This window comes from Arctopsyche grandis, chromosome 4 (assembly GCF_051622035.1).
Source record: "Arctopsyche grandis isolate Sample6627 chromosome 4, ASM5162203v2, whole genome shotgun sequence".
In the NCBI taxonomy this organism is placed as follows: domain Eukaryota; kingdom Metazoa; phylum Arthropoda; class Insecta; order Trichoptera; family Hydropsychidae; genus Arctopsyche; species Arctopsyche grandis.
The window spans coordinates 25,969,549-25,990,796 of record NC_135358.1 but is presented as its reverse complement, the minus strand read 5'-3'; the positions used below and the strand labels follow the sequence as shown (position 1 = coordinate 25,990,796).

Genomic DNA, 21,248 nt, shown 5'->3' with positions numbered 1-21,248 from the left:
GAACGTTCGAAGTTTGCGTTGTTGATATTTCAACAAACATGCGACTCGAAATAGTCAGATTTGACATGTTTGTTGTGCTTTATTTTTTGTTATTCAAATTTAATGAATACGAAAAAATAAAATTCAGGTATTATATACTCCTATATTTCTTATGCATTGTTTTTGTTTATTCCTGAGATATTACATATTATGCACGCTTAATACGAAAATTCAACGTAACATGGCCACGTTGGAATACGTTGAAATAAATTTAGATTCAATGAATCACACAATTATGAGGCGATTGCGTTAATGTTGTCATTAATTCCTCATTTAAAGCAAGTGAGAAATACTCAAGTGCAAGAATTCAAACTAAAAATTGCCATAGAAAAGTGTAGTTTTGAAAGTGGCAAATGTTGAATTCACAATTATATTATTCGAAAGTCAAACACACGGCGTAACGGGTGAGATCGAAATTTGATGCTAAAAATTAAAAATCTGTATTTTTCCATCGGTTTAATAATGAAGTTATCACTGACAAAATGAAATATATATGTGGACACATTATAAGCCGCGATAAGAGTTTTCTTTCAGTATAAAAGGCGTTCGTGATGAGCAAAGCGTCCACTTTAAGAGTGTGGTGCTTTGCGCCTCGCTCTAGCGATTGGAAAAAAATTCTATCGGGAAAACCTTCATTTTTCCTCATTCATCAAACCTAATCCCTCTACTGATTGGCTTCGGGTGAGTTACTACCATATTACCGAAATACCCATACACATAATTATTTATTTATTAGTTTTTGTTTAGTGATTTCATAAACAAATGTCAGAATAAATAATAAGGTATATGTGTAATATCAATATTTATCTCACCTTGGTAAGATACGTATTATGCGCAAAATTAAAATTTTTAAAATTTTCCACTTAATTGTGAAACCGAAATTAAATATCTTATTATAATATAAAATAATCATATACATATAAAAATTAATATAAATACATGTTTATTTGTGATGCTAAAATTCTTAGTTTCAATTTATCATGTAAATAATCTAACAAAAAGACAAAAAATGAAATTACTTGAAAAAAATAATCTGTTTTTACTTACGAATCATTATTTAATACGATTCATTAACACATTTTGTATTATCTATATAGTAAGTAGGTACATACACACATACTTATATGTACATATATGATTTTTTTTATATTTAACTAGTGGCCTGTGTGCACATAATTGTGCACTCGGTAAAATATCGCAATTCGGATCAACGGAATTTATAATTTATTAATATTTTATGATTTAATTAATTTTTTTGAAAAAAAATATTTTCTTTTTGTCGGCCGATCATGTGATCGAAGTGATATGCCGTGTCTCTTTCTACAATATAAGATTCCAAGGGGAAAAATGGAGATCGGACATGGTAAGTGAGTACTTTGTGCATACTCACTATGCTCCTTCTCTTTCCACGATATACGATTCCAAGGGGGGAAATAGAGACGGAGAATGGTGTTAACAGCGAGTAATTCGTACACACGCACGCACGCATTAGACAATTATTATATACGATATGATTACTTATAGTTTATCGTATAATATAAACTTTGGAGGTGATATATTACATATAAATTACATAACAACGAAATTGAATAATCCGTATATCATCAAAAAGGAAATAATTTCAGACTACACAATATTTCAGCCATTCTATAGCACACACGTCTTAATAAGTGAACCTTGGACAAATTAATTCAAATTTAAATATAAATATACTAGACATAAAGCCAGTATCCAACTATATAGACTTAGCGTGCGTACACACCGTTTGATTTATTACATAAAATATAATATGTATGAAATTTAATCAGGCCGACGTGACATGACGAACAGCCTTGGTGCACTTTTGACTACTGGTATTCAATTTAGATACAATCGAAGCACAATTTACCGATCAAATATAAACACGGTTGAATAATTTGCATATCGCAAAGCAACCAAATTGACTATCGAAATTTCTATGCTAATTTAATTCGATCTATTTTAGAATACAAATGAGTGCGCTTTCAAGTCACGTTTACAAATATTTTTTTGCATTTTTTATAAATGTATGGAAACATACATATTCAGGTTCTTTCAAAATCGATTGCTTTATCAATTCAAAATGAGAGAATATTATTTAATTTTTATGTTCATATGTTTTCAGTATTCAAAAATTACACGCTCATTTGTTCTTATTCCAATTTTTTTTCTCCATCAAGATATTACATTTTCAATTATTTCATAATTATAGAAATTCTTAAAATCAGTAGAAAATTTAAAATTAATTATTTTAATTTTTATTTAAATTATTTCAAATTTCACTAAAAAAACATTAAAATTGTTTTCTTCGTAAAATTTTGCAATCTAAATATCTTAAAAATAAAAAAACGCCTGCCATTAACTATTTTCAACTTTAGTACTTCCTTTGTTTTTCATATTATTATTTTTGAATATAATATGTGAGGAGATAATATTTCAATATCATAAAAATGGGAAAATCAAATAAAAAAAAAATTATTATAAAAATCGATAATGTATAAACGATATTTCACGCATGACATTGAACGGGCATTGAACTGTTTTTTGGCTTTTCAACATTCCTTTCAATGTATTGAGTTTCCGCAACTCAATCGACATTTCAATCAGATCCTTGGAAGGACGAATGAACTGCATTCAAGAGACGACAAAAACTGAATTCAAATGCACTCACTTGTTTAAAAATGCACTGCCATGCAATAAATTTAAATAATTCGGATTAATTCAATACACACCTCTTGAAAGACAGATAGAGAGAGGGTCAAAAAACCCCGTTAGTCTTTCGAATGTCGATAACACGATTTAGGTATGTCAAGGTTCGGATACAATGGATGGGCTTCAAATATTACGGCAAACCCGTTTCCGATATCTGCGTCGCAGCCTTCGCGCCTAAATGTAAACACAATTTCGCACATCGATACTATCGTCCACCGGTTTTGTGGGTCGTGAGGTCTGAAGTCTGGCGAGGTCTTTCAGATCGGCTTCCTCTCCTGTTAGTCGATATTCAAGGTGTCGAAGTCCCTTACACTTCCGCCGACATTTCTTCGAGTGGTGACCGAAGTCAATGGCATTCGCGTGACACCAGTAATATCAATAGCGACTATTACCACGATCGTCGATTAATGTAATAAGGTTTTGTTTAAAAATATTCATTATTCAACTCTTCTTTGTTATGTAAATTTATTCATATATATATAAAAGTATTGATCACATTAAAAGCAGATATTCTAAAAATTAAAGGAATCCTAGTCGAAATTTTAATTAATATCAATTAATGCATGATTTAAATTATTTATTTTTTGGCAGTCAAATTTAAAATATTTGGTACGACTTTATTTACATATTTTATAAAAACATTTATTGTACGTCACGTTTATAGGTCTGTTCATACTTAACAGCACTGCACGACTCCGTTTCAAATATGTCATTTTATTACATTTCTATTAGTATCTACCTACACGTCGGGGTCACGTCACGTTTACAGCACTTTGGCCGAGTGCAAGGCAAAATCGGCTTACTTATACATTACAGGCCATGACGATACGGCGCAATATTGCTTACGTCGTATTGTCGAGTACTTACAATATGAATCCATACACGTGTGTTCGTAGCTACGTGTCAGAATACAAGTCAGCAAAAATGTTTCGGCGTTTATCGAACGAAAAATTATGTGTAATCGCGTTGTTGTTGGAAGAAGAAGCTCAAGAAGGCAATAAAAAAGCACGGAGGCGTTTTGATGTGCATCCCATGTTAAAAAATAGAAAAACTGAAGGAGAGTTTTGGACACTGTATAAGGAGCTTGTGGATGATGGACAATTTTTTTTTAAATATTTCCGTATGAACCGATACCAATTTGAAACAATACTGGATAAAATAAAAACACAAATCACCAAAAAATCTACAAAATTTAAGGAAGCATTGTCAAAACCATGTCGAAAGATTGAACAGCTGTCAACTGTCACTATCGATAATTGGTCCAAAACAGCAAAGTGGCAGACTTAATTCGCGTGTATATCTCCACGATGGTCAAAAAGACGGATACTGCTGTAAGGTATGAACAGGAAATGTCGGGTACTGCTGCAAGCCTGCCGTGGCGTAAACGTGACGGTTGAAATGAACATACCCATACAAAATGTACCAAAGAATACTTTTCGTACGGCCGGATACCTGCTGAAGTCGGTTCGTGCCGACTAGGTATGAACAGACCTTATAGCGTTGGATTCAAATTAAAACATAATATGAAAAATTCCTTGTATGTACAATGTACTATATAGTTATTGAAAAAGCTAAATTTTCCTCCTTATTTGTTTTTCGTTTTTATTTGATAATAAAACAACGTAGCAGAAAAAACATATGTAGGTGCTTTTGTCATTGGAAATTTCCATCTGCATATTGGTGCAGCTCACCCTTAATTATGTATATGTATGTATATAAACCAAAAAAAAAGACCAATATTATTCATAATACATTCGACTCATCTCCATTCGGTTTCTATGTTTACTGAAAATGACAACTAAACAAATATTATCACTTACATAAGAAAACATACATACAATAATAATATTTAAATCAAATACCTGGAGACATTATATAATTTACATTATATATACATATATATAAATAATAATAAACGTACAATTTTTACAGTACAATTTTTTTTTTATTATATTAGATTAAACAAAATATTTTATTGTGGCATACCGTCTGTCTACCTACATACAAATGTACATAGATTTACCTAATCTATCACTATGAACATTGAAATAAATAAATAGTTATTGATAAAATTAACCGACAATTGTAAATACTACTAAATAACAAAAAAAAAAAAGATTAGGTGTATGTATGTATGTACATTCAAATTGATAGGAATAAATTCGAAATAGGAAGCGGACAGTAAAAGCGTAAACGATACGATTGACCGTGACACTATTTGTCAATCGCTACAGTTTTTGCGAAGGATATTGTAATCGGTGCTTATTGTAATCGGGGACTTGTATCACTTTTGATTCTACGAAGCTCTAATCAACTACTAAAAAGTGTTAGCACATGCACAGAAACGTCCATGCTGTGTACGTACGTAAAGTGTAAATTTTCCTAAAGCTTGACTCACACCGTTTATACTACATTAACATAATTCGTGTTAATAAGACGACTCTGTTTAAATGAAAATTTAGCTTATACGACATTTTAGGCTACGTGACGATGTCCGCAACAATGTTTGTAACTGTACCAATCAAATTAAACGTTTTCATTTATCGTAAACAACCGAGTTCAGATTGGAGTATTCATATTCAAATGAAGCACAACTACTCTAGGCAATCCTCGACGTATGTACATACAATATTTAGATTCATTTCGTTTGCTTCCAGAATCAAAATCGATTTGCTTCTAGGAATAAAATTGAAAAAGACGCGATTAAATATTCATAAGTCATAGCGATCGTAAGTATGAATCGATTAATTTTATCATAAACTTGAACTCGCTAGTCGGTCAATTTGTATGTAAAAAATAACCTTATACGCGCATTTGGGTGCATTTTTTTTCTACATAAACTATAACACCTAACGTATCACAATTTATTTTCAATATGTAATGTCATTATAATAATAATTTTTACAAATGAATATATAATTTGGACGATAAGTATCACTTTATTCAATATAAAAATTAAAAATTATACACGTGTTCATATATGCACATGTACATATGTATATTACAATCACTGTGATAAACTGATTATAATTAATAATAACCGATTAATGTGACTAATTAAATTAAGAAGGGGATAGTTTGGATTGGATTAAAAATTAAAATAATATGTACACAAACATACACGCACCTATCATTACTTTAATAATTATACCACATGGAACAACTTTTGATATCATTTCTTAGATATTTTCATTATCATCAATTAAATTCACTCGGAAGTGTGTCATTGAAAAGTTTAGCTATTGACTTACTTTTTTTGACAATATGTATATACCTACTTGAGCAATTTCCCTATTTTCCATTATGGACCTGACTTAGTTTGAACTTGAGTATGTTTTTTTACCAAATTTTATAATATAACGACCACCTTAATGCCTATAGCTATCTGTAATATAATGAGATGTCACCTCCAGTGAGCAAAATCGTCCAAGTTTTCCATAGATGATTTTCCACGTTCAAATATGCACAGGGTCAAAATTAATTACAAAAACACAATCTTACTTGTTGCCCTCCATTCTAAGCTGGCGCCCTAGGCCAATGGTCTTATTGACCTCAAAGAAAACTCGACCCTGACTGGACATTGTACAATAACCCGTCTTTAAATAAGAAAAAGTTATATTGAATTTATGTAGTGAATATGAGTTCATCTGTTATGATTTATTGTATAATAATACATGAATGAATATAAGTAGATCATTTCAAACGATTTTAAGAGCTTGAGTCATTAATTAGTTAACTGATGAAAACAGCTTAAGTTTTTATGTCACTTCAAAATATAGAAAAAAGTTATAAAAGTTTTATTTAAACATTTTAACAAAGTTGATTCGTTTTAAAAATATTGGAATTGACTATTACTACATATATATATTTCAAAATGCTAAATTGCACTTAAATAAAAATCCAATACTATAATTTAAAAATTTAATACAAAATACCATACAAAGGTACCACAAAAAATAAAAAAAATGCATTATATATTATTGATGAAATTTTGACCATGAATATTGTATAGATTCCGTCATAAATGATTTATAAAATGATGCATTTTCTTAAACAATAAAATAGCTGATGGCGCCAGGTACTACTATTATGCAATTGCATACATACATTTGTAGATACATCAAATCATAATAATCAGATGTCGCCGGATGTTGTGTTCATAAAACGAAAAAAATAAAAAATAAAACTGAAAAATTTAGTTAGTCACCCTGAACATGGATAAATAAACGTAAGTGAAAATTCCTTGCTATTTCACCTCGTGCAGATTACACACGCTTGTTTGTAAGTCAGAAGTGATTCACAACAACTGTTTGATAATTGTTTGTTTTTAGCGTTTCGCTATTGGTCAATTTGATGGGGGTGGGAGTTGGTGGGGGTTTTGATGTCTAAAACCCTACATGTGACTTCGAACCGACTCATTTGTGACTTGATCGTCGAACGCCGAGGTCTTCGTGCTAATTTCGTGCTAATAAAATACAAAGTGACTAGTGTGGGTTAAAGGAAAAATCGCAGTGAATTTTTCGGTGATTTATAAAGTCAAAAAAAAAACAAGGAGAGATTCGTGATTGTCAAAATCACGTGCGCGTTTGTGAAAATTTTCCGTTTTATGGAAAATGTGTGGACTACTCCGTACCAAATATATTTTTGCGTTTGATAGCGTTTCTGCAATTTTAAGTCGCTGAAAAACATTTTCGATTTAATCGAAAATATATTCCTATATCAACAAGAGGTGTGTATTTCAAACGGTGAGTTTCAATCCTTTCAGTATTAAAGTTTCATTTTGGTATAACAAAATAAACATCAGATGATGTTATATTAATATTTCACTTATGATATTTGTACAACATAAGCATACATAAGAAGATAAAGCATCGATAAAGGTCAATACTTCTAAAATTATCACTTACAATTTATTTTGTACTGATTGTTATTGTTTTGAATTAAAAATCAATTAAATTTAATAAGTTAATAACATTTAAAATTTCTCACATTTTTCTATGAAATCAAAACTACATGGTGGTATTAATAAACTCTTACGAGTTTTTTCAATGCTAAATAAATATATAACATGCATTTAATACGTGATCAATCAACTTCCACCTTATTGTCGACTACAAATTGCTTGAATTTTTTTTTAAATATAACTAAAGAACTCACAAATTCATGATTTCTGAGCAAACAAAAATAATTCAAATATAAATAGAGATAAAACTTTTATGTTCTAAAGTGATTACTCACCTACTTTATTGGTTTTTGATTATTAATACAATATCGTAATAGAAAACTGACGAAGTAATAAAATACAACCATAAAGATCTTATAATTATTGTAATCAAATTCAAACAAACAAATAAGTTATGTATAGACAGTGTTAATTGATAATTTTCACGGGAGACTTTAACGAGCGGGTAAACCTAAAACCGAATTTTCCAGCTACATCGATCATTATTATGATTATTACATTGTAAACAAAAACAAACTGAAAATTTCGAACAATCTAGACACATTTATTTATTTGATGATAGTCGTTTTCGCAACACACAAAAGGACGCCGTTACACTTGCATAATGTAACCGGAAGACCGTTTTGTTTGACAATCGTATTATAACGTCAGTTCTTGCTCGTCCGTCTTTTATGTTTGCCAGTAATTATTCAATTAATCGAATTAAGGTTTGCCGGTCTCTCGAACCGGTCGTCCCCAAAAAAATATATAAACATATATCGCGACTTGTTTGACATGCGACCGTTGTCAAATTTTGACTCGTCGCAAATTGACGTGTCCTGGCTGTTTCGACAATGATCATCTTTTCGTCAAATTCGTTAACGACTAACTAACTATATAGTTTGATTATGGACAATGTCCAATTACTTCAATAATAATAATTCACCGGTGTTTTTATCATTCTGTTGTTTACAACCCGTGCGAGCTCGTCAATCTGACTGTCCAACCTATCAGGTGTCGAAACTTACCCATTTGAATTAATCTGCTTTCATGAAAACAATTAAAGTATGTACATCGCGTAGTTATGTTCTTGCAGTTTTATAGTTTTTTGTCAATGTTGCTTTCAAACATTCAGGGCTAAACTAAATCTCGCACATTAAACCGATGAACGTTAAAAATACAAAAAAAGGCATTTCATCATCTTTTTACATCCTTGTCTATTTTTTAGCACTGATATAAATAAATCGAATCAAGCCAAGGCAAACTAGCAAAATAAATCTGTATAGAAAACATTTTATTTTCAGATCAAATTTTTTCATTGTTGCTTTTGAGAACAATATCAAATATTTGATATTAGCAGATATGTGCTTTTCGCAATATTTCAATTTTCAGAGAAAGTCCACATCGGTCAATTTGCACATACAGACACATTGATAAATTCAATTTCGAATCATACAAATTTATGAAATGTATAAATTCGTTTTTAATGACCTGAATATTAAATTTTCATAATAATTACTCAACGCATATTAACGAAATATTCTCGATGAAATTTATCCTTTAGGCCATTGTTACTTCCAAGCGATTTAAACCGATCAAAATTAGAACTTATATAATCACTTCCATACAAATTTATTTACAATGAAATATTCAGATTTACTTCCTCGACATAGAAACGATTACAACAATATCTAAACTAATGTAAATGTTCTATTGGCACTTTGCAAGACACTTGATGTGCAAAACGAATGAATTTAACGACAAACTAGTTTTTGAAGTGAGACATTGTTGAAACAGCATTGAAAAATCAATCCATCAGATGATAAAAAAACTCGATTGCGACTATCATAATATTATAAACAAAAACGCAATAAATACGCTTCCTGTGCTCGACCTGTTGGGTTAGTATTATAATCGGTCAGTATTTATAAACAAATAAACTAGATTGTACAAATAGCAAGAGCGTATAGGAAACTGACTATGTTGATTTTGTGAAGGTAAATATTTTATTACTTCGTCTACATATGTATGTACATATGTTATTTATGTATAAATAAAAATAAAATCCTCAAAATTGTAATAATTCATAATATCCGATATGATTTTTTTATTAATAGGTTATTTTAAATTATTTAGAATGTACATATGTATGTATGTATGTATACATATATAATATAGCGTTGCGGTAATTATCTGATTAATAATTAAAAATAACGGTTTCTTTCATTTCTTATAATATTTTATTAGTATTGTCTTATATTTACTTTAAGCATTACCAGTTATTTTAAATACATCCATAATGATTTAAGTAACGGTTATGTATAGGTACATAAATCTAATAAATCTTTCAAAGCCGAACACTAATAATCTAATGCGTGCATGCGTGCGTGCGTGTGTACGAAGTACTTGTTTTAACACCATGCTCCGTCTTTATTTATCCCCTTGGAATCGTATATTGTAAAAAGAGACGCGGCATATCGCGGCCAGCAGTATGGCTCGGTGATTGCGTTTATTTTTAGCACCGAGAGATTACTGGGTTCGATCCCGTGCTTATCTTTAATACTGCTGGTTAGACTTGGATATTTGTGACTCCAAGTCGATCGTTTCTCATCAAAGTTTGCCAATTTATCTGATTTTCATTGTTGAAACGGTTCCTCAAAATTGGCAAAAATCATCTTACCTGCTGTCACAAATATCTGAATTTTATTTATGTACAGTGTGTAAAAATTGATGTACAGGTCTAAATCCATAGCTATCTCAATTGATTAATTAATTGTTACTTTCATGTTCTTCAGCCTCTCGAAATACAGTGATTTATGTATGTAATAAAAATGCTGCAATGTTTGTAAGGAATTGCCCAGAAAGCCGAATGTAAAAAATAAATAAAATAAAAAATAAATTTACTTCGTTTACGTGATCGGCTGACAATAATAAAAATTTTTTTTTCCAAAAATATTAATTAAGTTTCAAATTATTAATAGATTATTGATTCCGTTGACCCGAATTGCGATATTTTACCAAGTGCAAACAGGCTTCTAGTTTAAAATTAATACCTAAATATTAAAAATGTATATAATGATAATATAAAAGCAAACAAGTAAAATGCTAAACAAAATAAACAGCTTTTAATGACATACTACATATGTAAATATTTTTGAAAGGAAATAAAGGAAAAATTTTATTTTATTTTCAAGGCACGGATAAAAACTTTTTTTTTTAAATTGAAAATACAAATAGATTCTGTAATGAAATTGTTGTTGGGCATCAAAACCACGTCACAGAAACATGAATCACGATCGATCTTTAGTCAAAATTCATCGGAAACTTCCGCCAAATTGACTGAAAAAACATCGAACGACCCGGCACGACCTGGGGCCGTTTTCTATTAACATCTAAAGCTTAATTTCTAATTTTTCATAAGTGTAAATACACACCTACTATATGTATACGTAATACATGTACATATATATGTATATATATGTATGTATGTACGTGCTACCTAGGCTAGCTGTGTTTTTACGTGCAAATTTGCTAAGCGATTAAGTAAAAGGTGCTAATTCTAATGGCTACACACACACGCACATACATCTCGCAAATAATTACACCAAACATTGCTGATAGTGGTAAAATTTTCAGTACCACGCACTAACCAGCACCGGTTGTTTGTTGTGTGTGTGCGAATCCGCCTAAAAGCGCGAGAAGAAAAAAGCTTGCAAAACGCTTCACATTTTAGCACCCATTCCGGGAAAACCTCGCGAACAGGGAAAAATAAGGTGACGCAACAATCGTATCAATTCACATGTCAGAGCTCGGCCTGTAACAAATCAACAAAACAACTTCTATATATAAGTTTCATGTGTAAATTTCACCATGCATACTGGCATATAAATCTCATTTTGCAAAGCTAAATTTATATTAAAACATTTTCTTATATCCATAACTTTTATAGTTTACCGTGAAAAATATGAGTAAGCATCCGGAAAAGTGTGAATAAAGAAAAATGATTGAACTCAATATGTAATGCAATTTTTTTACATAACCAAATAAAATGTCGCGGAAATTTCAACTTTCAAAAATACACTAAATATGTGAACTATCGCTATTGCTAAAATTTTTTTAAGATTCCAAAACGATGCACATAAGGGAAATATTAGTCGTTTTTTGATACTGCATTAGTTGTAGACTATTTGAATAAAATAATACTCATATTGATTGTAAATAAATATGCATATTGCTATTGTCCATCCGGTGTAAGATGACGCTTCGGTAAAACGCACATGCTGTCCTCTTCACCCTATTTCGACCAATAGCATTTCGAGCGTACAATGTTCTATTGTCAGCACAAAATGCTATTGGTCGAGAGGCAGTGAAAGAGATAGCATGTACGCTTTTCCTAAGTCTCTTCCTACAGCGGACCAGGTATTAAGTATCAGTTATTAAAGAATATGAACAGCATCGTGAGCACAAAATATCGTAAAGTCACAAGTTTCTTATTTTGTTACATTAAAATACTAGAGGGCAACGACCTTAGTGATCGATGATTTCAATATTTTTCCTACCTTTAATTTTTTTATAATCAAATCAATAGAAATTTTCCATTACATTCTAGGAGAGACTGGCTGCTAAATTCTGTTTCTTAAGAGGGCTGGACACCACCACCTTGTCCATACAAACGTATTACACATCTCCCTTCCTCAATTATGGCACTAGAGAAATTATTTTTTAATATGCTATGGATATCAACCATTGGGATGCATCTATCGTTTTATTTTTTTGATTAGTTATTTTTTATAGGAGCTAGGAGCCGCCAAACATCTACAAAACCGCCTCTTTTTTACACCCAAGAAAAGAGTCCAGCGTGCTTATTTAACGGTCGATTTAAAAAAAAATACGCGCATAGTTGCACAGAAAATATCTTTCTCATACCGATGTTGATTTTTTTTTAAAAATTGGTCCAGTTTCGGAGGAGAAAATAGGAGAATACAAAACCTCGATTTTGTCGATTTAAAATACGTTTTATTTGGTCGAAGCGCAACTGTCGCATTCACTCAATATATATGTATATATACTGTCGCATTCACTCAATATATACATTCACTTAATATATATATATATATATATATATATATATATATATATATATATATATATATATATATATATATATATATATATATCTAAGAAAGGAACGGCAACAAAATTAAGGTTTCGGGTGTACAGCCCTCTTAATAAAAAACATAAGATTTGCATGGGAATAAAGAAATCAAAAAAATATTTATAATTTGTACATCCCTAGTAAATTTTTAAATAAAATATGTACATACGTATTAAAGACGGGTTCAATATTTTTACAAAGAAAGATATATTATGACTCAAAAATAATTGTACAGTAGAGTTTTTATATATTGTAACCAAACAATACCAACCGTATTCATAATTCCAGTTCTTATCTATGAAGCTTCCGCTAAATTTAAAGTACCCCTAAATCAAAACGTTATTACCTAATTGATACATACCCATACAATGATAATCCAGAGAGTATGTACATACATATGTAGCTTTTAAAATAGTCCTTCTCCAACAATCGTCATTTTTATATACACTACAAGCAAAATCGAAAACACTTCTGCTACATATGTACATATGTACGAGTACATAAACTAACTTTTAGATTAACTATTTATATTCCAGCTGTCATGCAGCTGCAATATTTACAATTAATTGATAATTTAATAAATTAATTGATATTAAGTTTTAAGCCAAACACAGTTACGATTTGTGCGTGGTGTGCATAAATAATATTTAGCAGATTTAATTTTCATTGATTCATAGCACCTCTGTTGGCAAATACATGTGATTTTAAATGCAAATGTATATTCAATTAATTATAAAATTTCCAGCATTTTAGTCCCATCAAAGATATGCTGAGGCCTTTTTCTTTTTGCAAACATGAATCACGGTTTACCACATTTATGTTGTTTATATCACTTATCACTCATTGTCATAATTGTGGCCTGTTCAAATATTGCAGTTTCATCCAGTCAATTTTGCACAATATGATATTTTTTCTAAATAATTTTTATGTCAATGGAGAAATTTTATTTTGACATGTGCGAAACATAATCAAAATTTAATTTTAGTATTACCTACTTCATTTTGGGAATCATCATAGCATATCTAAATAAATTATTACGAAAAATATTATAAAAAGACAAATTTTTGCTTATTTTTGTACTTGTAAATGGTTTAATGGAACAATAATAGTTTTATCGAAACTCCCGATAATCATAATTAATATGAACATCTCTGATTTTTTTAGTCTTCCTCTAACATAAATATGTACATATAAATAATGTATGAGTATGTAAAATGCGTATGTGAAAATGGTCACATACACACGCGGTCTTCGCTAACAAGTTTAGCCTTAATTCGGCCGTCTGCACGTCGCATTACTCACACTCACATCTTATTTATTGCTCGGCCACTTGTCTGTATTTTGTAAATAACATTAAACACGACCGCGTCAATCTTCATACTACCCGAACAAGGACCCGCAGGACCTCGGCCCGTATTTGCAAAGCCAAAACTAACTACTGTTTACAACCCCATCGTGGCTCACCTTGACTTTTAAATCATTCAATGACTCAATAGTTTCCCAATTATCATTTTTCTTTTGTTTAACTGCAATTTATTAGGGAAATATAAAGATTTCTATCATTTTTTACAAAAACTCTTTATGATATGTATGTATTTTTATTTTATTTTATTGTTACAATCAATATACACTCGTCATTACAGATTGCTCCAATGCGACGAGTGTACGTTTAACGGTCAGAAATACAATATACATATACAATCAGAATACATAGCATATAACAATTAATCAGAAATAATAATCATAGAGACACATATGGATTATTTTTAGATTTTGTGTACAATTTGTATACATATAATAAATACGAAATTATAGAGATGTCTATAGAGATATCTATAGATTTCAGATTACCGTGCATAATTTTTACAAATTATACACAGACAGATTTTTGTGACAACAGGAAATGATCTAATACCATTTTTCAGGAACCGTTTAGGAATGATCAGATTAAATTGACAAACTCTGATAGAGAAACGATCGATTGAGTCACAAAAACCCTAAACCTAACCAGCAGTTTGACGATGACTCGAACCTTTGGTCTCAGTGGTGCTAATTATATACGCTACCATTAAGCCAAACTGCTGGCTAATTTATGTATTTATTTACAAAATAGTTCTGTTAAAAAGAAATTGAGCATATTTATATACATATTACATATTTATATATGTAAATAGTTATGGAAAATATAGAATAAAAATAGCTTCAATCCAAAGATGTTATATTCAGCAATGAAATTTTATGAAAAAAAGTACTGAAAAGAAAGTATGAAAAAAATAAGTCGAAATGAAATGTTTATCCACACATTATGCACAAAATAATCCAAAGAGTATTTCTCAAAACTCTCACATCTTTTACAATTTATCACTATACAATTTATTACTTCAATCAATTCATACAGTATACATATACTATGTATGCACATATATATAATTATTTTATCAGACCATACTACAAGTATAATTTTTTGGTATTAGACACATACATATATTTAAAATGATATTTTTATATTAAATAAATAACTTTTACCCGACTGATATACATACATACATATGTAACCACTTTTAACATAAAATATCTTTTCAATTGGAAATATTGTGTTGAAGAAACTAAAATAAACAGTTTAATATTTTCACTATGTTCTAATTCGCTCAAAGGGTCTAATTCGTTTATCACAAAGATATAATTTTATAACACATTTACAAATCCACCATTCCGGTTTTCATTAACGAGGTTTTAATTACTATAATACATACATTTCGTAGGACTAATTAAAGCTATTTTGAAACTACATATATAGGTAGCACATATTTCATAACAGAGATTTCAATGTATGTATGTACATACATACATATATTAAAACTAATTTGATGCACAAATATTTAAAGTTACACAAACTATAAGAGCCAGTATTTTTAATATTATATAAATAAACTTACGCATGTACATAAATAAATATGAAAATATATTAATATAATGCTATTATTTTTAATACGTACATACATATGTATATGATTTATTAACACAGGTATGTAGATCTAGTATATTAAAATAAAGATGAAACGTTGATAAAAGATAAAATTTAAAAGCACTGTCCATCATTTATAACATGTACATATGTACTTAATTGTTTTTATCATGTACATACATATGCACTTATTCAAAAATGTGTACTCGACATACAAATAATTGTATTTATAAAAAAGCGATAAAATCGTAATGTTGAAGCGATAAAATCGTAATGAAATCGTGACGTGAAAATCAACCCGAACAAGGTTTGATCTCGACATAAAACTGTCAACATTGATGCACACGGTCATACGCCAACCAAGCTCACTATTGCATCGGTCAAGGACTGACCGTTTCAGTTTCTGTTTTTGCACTTGTATGCTATTTTATAAATTATTAAATCGTATATGTACATATATATGTATGCAGAATGTGTAGAATGTAGAATCATCCTAAAAGATTAATATTATCATAAAAGATTAAACGAATTTTATATATGTATATATTGTTACAGCTCACACAGCAGCCTTATTCACCTTTGCAGATTTCGTTGAAAAGTCCGACCAGGACATATTTTCTTTCAAGCGTTAGCCAACGCAGAGTCCACCACAAAGCCGCCTACATAGAATGGTAGAAACTGAACCTGGGTCGAAGAATCAGAATAGTGAGTATTATTTAATCCATTTTCATTCTGATATGCATTTCGTTTAATGATTTTCTATATTATATCAAATTGTGATTTTTTCAGATTGTGATGTAAAGAAGGACGATCGAAAAGCAAACGGATCAAAAGATATTGAGCTCACGGGTAATTTTTTTCTCTCTACTCTCATATGATAAATATTTAATTTGTATTTTATACCAAATTATTTGAATTAAAATAAAATGACAACTATTTATATGCTTTTTAGGTGTTGTATCAACACTCAAAGAACCAGTTAAAGATCCAGAAAAGGGTGGAAACTTTGAAAAAGCTGATTTTGAAAGGGCGATAGAGTTAGCTGGTAAATTTTTGTAATACTATACACGAAATAAACTTTTGAACCATAAATTGATTTCTGATTTTCTGTTCTACTGTACAGGTTATGGTAAGTTTCATTACCTACTACTAGGAGTATGTGGACTCGTAAGCACCTCGGAGGAGATGGACGTCATCTCGATGTCGTTCATCCTCCCATCAGCCCAGTGCGACCTTCATCTTAACACCCACACAAAAGTAATTACATATTATTATATTGAAATCATTAATTATTTTATAAAACTGAAAGTAATGACTTTAATATTTTTTTATTACTTGAACTCCTATTCTAAGATACATGATTTTTGTTTTCAGGGATGGCTAAACTCCATCATCTTCATAGGGATGATGGTGGGAGCTTACTGTTGGGGCTCCGTAGCCGATTCACTTGGAAGAAAGAAAGTTTTAATTGCTATATCCATCATGAATGCTATTTGCATAGTTGCATCTTCATTTTCCCAGAACTATGAACTGTTTATGTTTTTCCGCTTCCTCAACGGTGCAGCGTAAGTTCTGTTCTACCATTCTATTAATAAATATTACATATACTATGTACCCACGTTTAACTATCAAAATTGTTTTCTATACAGTTTAGGTGGTTCAGGTCCAGTAATTTGGTCTTACTTTGCTGAATTTCAACCTAAGACTAAAAGAGGATCAATGTTGAGTTTCATGGCTGCTTTTTGGACCTTAGGAAATCTATTTGTAGCTGGATTGGCTTGGGTTGTTATTCCATCAGGTACTATTAAAACAAAAAATCATAGATCAAAAGTTAATATTATATTAATAGCATGAATTAAATTAATAAAATTGTAATTTTAGAAATTGGATATGAATCAGAACGATTTCAATATAATTCATGGCGAATATTCCTTCTCATTTGTGCCATACCATCGTTCCTTGTCGCCGGTTTACTGTTAGCTTTACCAGAAAGTCCTAAATTTTTACTATCCAGAGGAAGACAAGAAGAAGCTTTGGAAATTTTCAAAGGCATCTATGCAACCAATACTGGAAAACCAAGAGAAACTTATCCTGTTAAACAACTTATATCTGAAGAAATATTTCGCATTGAAGACACAATGAAAGAACCAGTAAAAGGAAAATACAAGAACATGATGGTAGATATTATGGATAATAGCAAACAATTGTTTCTTTCACCCATATTACGTTTTACTATTATTTCCATCACCATAAACTTCACATTTCACATTGGGTAAGAATTTTTAAAAATTTATTATGTAAACCCTAATAAACTATGTATATTTGAATATGAGTTATTAATTAATCTATTTTAACTTTCAGTTATTATGGTCTTATGATGTGGTTCCCTGAAATGTTCAATCGATTCGATGAATATTCTCGTAATCACCCTGGAGTAGAAGCTTCAATTTGCGAAGTGACAAGCTATGTCGTACAAAAAGGATCCCACAGCCAGATCGGAATGTGTTCCGATGAAATTCACAGCTCAGTATTCATGGAGTCTTTGATTACGGTAGCAGCTGCTATTCCCAGCAACATATTTGCTGTATTAGGAATGGATCGCCTCGGAAGAAAATTCTTTTTATGTAAATATTTTAATTTAATTTTAAATTGACAATGATTAGCGAATCAAATTTATAAAATAAATATATCATTTTTAGTGTTCTCTACAATTTCTGCTGGTTTGTGTTCTGCCGGCATGTTCTTTGTCTACAACAAGCAAAATAACCTCATAGTAAGCGCTGTCTTCAGCTCTGTAATATCTTGTGGAAATGCTGCCTTGGATTGTCTGATTACTGAAGTCTTCCCCACAAACCTTAGGTATTTATACACACTTAATAAAACGCATTCTTAAACTGTTAAATTTTAGTAATAGACTTTGTATATCTAATAATTTAAAACTCTGTTTAATTTGTTTTATTATTTGTTTAACAAATTTAACGGAAACTTCAAAACGAATATACATAAATAGATGTACGAATATATGAATATTTAAAAAAAATTATGTAAAAATAAAGTGAAAATTAACTTCTTTCACATACAAAAATGTGCCCAACCAATACTAATATTATAAGATAAATTATTTGACCGAATTATTATCTGATGTTTATAAGGAAATTATTATAGTATTAACTTTTAAATCAAAGGTATTAGGTGAATTAAAATTAATATCAATTTACATAATTGTACTTTCAGAGCTACTGGTGTTGCTATCTCCATGGTTGCAGCTCGTCTTGGTGGAATAATTGGCAATGTAGTAATAGCATCCCTTTTGGATACATACTGTCCAGCTCCTACATTTATAGTTGCTGCACTGTTGGCTGGTGGTGGTCTCATGTGCGTCTTCCTGCCAAACACAACCCGTGAACCACTTTCTTAACATTTACATACTTTCACAATTAGTGGAACCATCAAAATCATTAAGTAGAATGCAAACATTAATAATATATAAGATAAATAATATCAGATTGTGACCAAATATTTTGAATTAGTGTGTAAATAATGTACATGTAAATAAACTTTATTTGTTAAATTAAGAATATTCCTCAATTATTTATTAAAAAACGTAAAATTAAACAAAAACATAAACAAAAAAGTAAATAATGCTAAACATACAAAATATGTATATGAGTATATAAATTATAAAACGGAAAGTAAGATCTGTTTTTATGATATTTTTAAGGTCTGAGATGAACTAACTACTTATAAGTTATCCAAATTAAATTAATGAAAGCTTTAAATACAAAGTGATAAACAAATTTGATCAAAAAATAATAATTGTTAAATTAATGAGATTTTTCACGTTTTCATCAGTTTAATTTGATAAAATATAAAAAAAAAATCATTCCATTCGAGCTCCAGGTATGAAATTGTGTATAGATAAATAGTTTTTAAAAATAATTGTTGAATGTAAAATAATTACTGTCAAGTCTTTAACTTGTGTTACAAAGTGAGATTATTCATCGTTTGTGATATAAAATAGCAACATAATCTGCAATATTTGTGGATTAATATTACATCCATTATAATCACTATTAGTTAATATTTTATAGACAATTTTTATATACATAAAGTCCAATTATAAAGCCTTCACTTGCCGTTCGTTAAAAAAGAAAGAATGTACAGTAAAAAATTAAATGTATCAATGTTTATTTCATTCAAATACAATTATTACATTAATTGTTTAAATATTGAAAAAGTATTATTAAAAGTTATCATATATAAGTTCAGTTCATATAAATAAATAATATTTCAAAAATTTAAACAAAGTTTCATTTACCCATATTTGTTTCAAATAATATTCGCAACAACTATACAACCTTTTTATTTTAATATTTTTTACTTATTTTGTTTTTCAATAAATCAATGTTTGTCTAAGATAACCAAACGACGTTTTCATTATCTCAACAACTATTACTATTGTATTAAAATAATTCGGAAAATTTTATACAATTTTACACCAAAGATATTCTATAAGAGAAACTTTTAATTTGGAGTTTACACTACATTTTAGCATTCAATTAAAAGATATTACTGAAAAGCACTTTGATAACTTTTTTCTATGATCAAAACAGTATTTTTGACTTAAAAGCATTAATTATATAAATTTATAATAAAAAAGGTTCGGTGATTACTTCTCAAATGTGAATCGCTAACAGGATAACCGCTCACAAGAAAATCGCTCGCGCGGATCTCTGGTCGGACAAAAATTGGTTGCACAGGAAAATTGGTATACAGAAAACTGCTCAAATATTGGTCAAATAATAAAAATCTCGTAGAAAAAGGCCTATTCTGAGCAATATTTGGGCAGTTTTTTATATGGCAATTTTCCCGTGTGACCAATTTTCGCGCGACAGGACATCCGCGCAAGCGATTTTCGTGCGAGTGATTATTCTTTTAGCGACTCACATTTGAGAAGTAACCCGTTTACCAATAAAAAAAATAGGTTTAAATGAAATTGCAGTGATCCACTGACTGAACTAAATACTTATACTGATAAGCTATCGCATATATTAAACGGGTCTACCTCACGGGCCGGAATGTGAAATTACCGAAAACGCAAATATCGGAAGGCAAAGATCGAAAATCGAAAGATCTTAAGTCGAAAGATCAAAAAAAAAGGGTGCATGGTAAACGGTACATACTCACTTAATTTGCGCGAGCAGGATACAACAGGAACAAGAGGAACAGGCTTTTCCTCCAGTATTAATCTGCGCGCGCAGAATACGGGAGGAAAAGCCTGTTCCTCTTGTTCCTGTTGTATCCTGCTCGCGCAAATTAAGTGAGTATGTACCGTTTACCATGCACCCTTTTTTTTTGATCTTTCGATTTTCGATCTTTGCCTTCCGATATTTGCATTTTCGGTAATTTCACTTTCC

The 21,248-nt window shown here is 30.1% G+C and overlaps 1 protein-coding gene across 2 annotated transcripts; it reads left to right on the top strand.

Annotated features, from left to right (window-relative positions):
- The first annotated feature begins 571 nt into the window (after positions 1-571).
- Positions 572-20,251, top strand: LOC143910622 (synaptic vesicle glycoprotein 2B-like). Of its 2 annotated transcripts, none has more exons than XM_077429179.1 (11): positions 572-720; positions 16,387-16,536; positions 16,621-16,680; positions 16,784-16,876; positions 16,955-17,088; positions 17,206-17,396; positions 17,481-17,629; positions 17,713-18,103; positions 18,193-18,455; positions 18,531-18,690; positions 19,066-20,251. In XM_077429179.1, exons 2-11 carry the CDS (start codon positions 16,500-16,502, stop codon positions 19,247-19,249), a joined length of 1,662 nt encoding a protein of 553 aa, XP_077285305.1. In that variant the 5' UTR covers positions 572-720; positions 16,387-16,499; the 3' UTR covers positions 19,250-20,251. The 2 variants fall into 2 exon arrangements, with proteins under 2 accessions (XP_077285305.1, XP_077285307.1); XM_077429181.1 differs by lacking the exon at positions 572-720 and adding an exon at positions 7,101-7,514.
- The last annotated feature ends 997 nt before the right edge of the window (positions 20,252-21,248 follow it).

Bases quoted from the DNA above. Each gene is read 5' to 3' on its own strand.
- LOC143910622 (XM_077429179.1), top strand. From the start codon at position 16,500: ATGGTAGAAACTGAACCTGGGTCGAAGAATCAGAATA. The intron at 16,877-16,954 runs GTAAATTTTTGT...TCTACTGTACAG, and splicing joins AAGGGCGATAGAGTTAGCTG to GTTATGGTAAGTTTCATTAC. The intron at 18,691-19,065 runs GTATTTATACAC...TTGTACTTTCAG, and splicing joins GTCTTCCCCACAAACCTTAG to AGCTACTGGTGTTGCTATCT.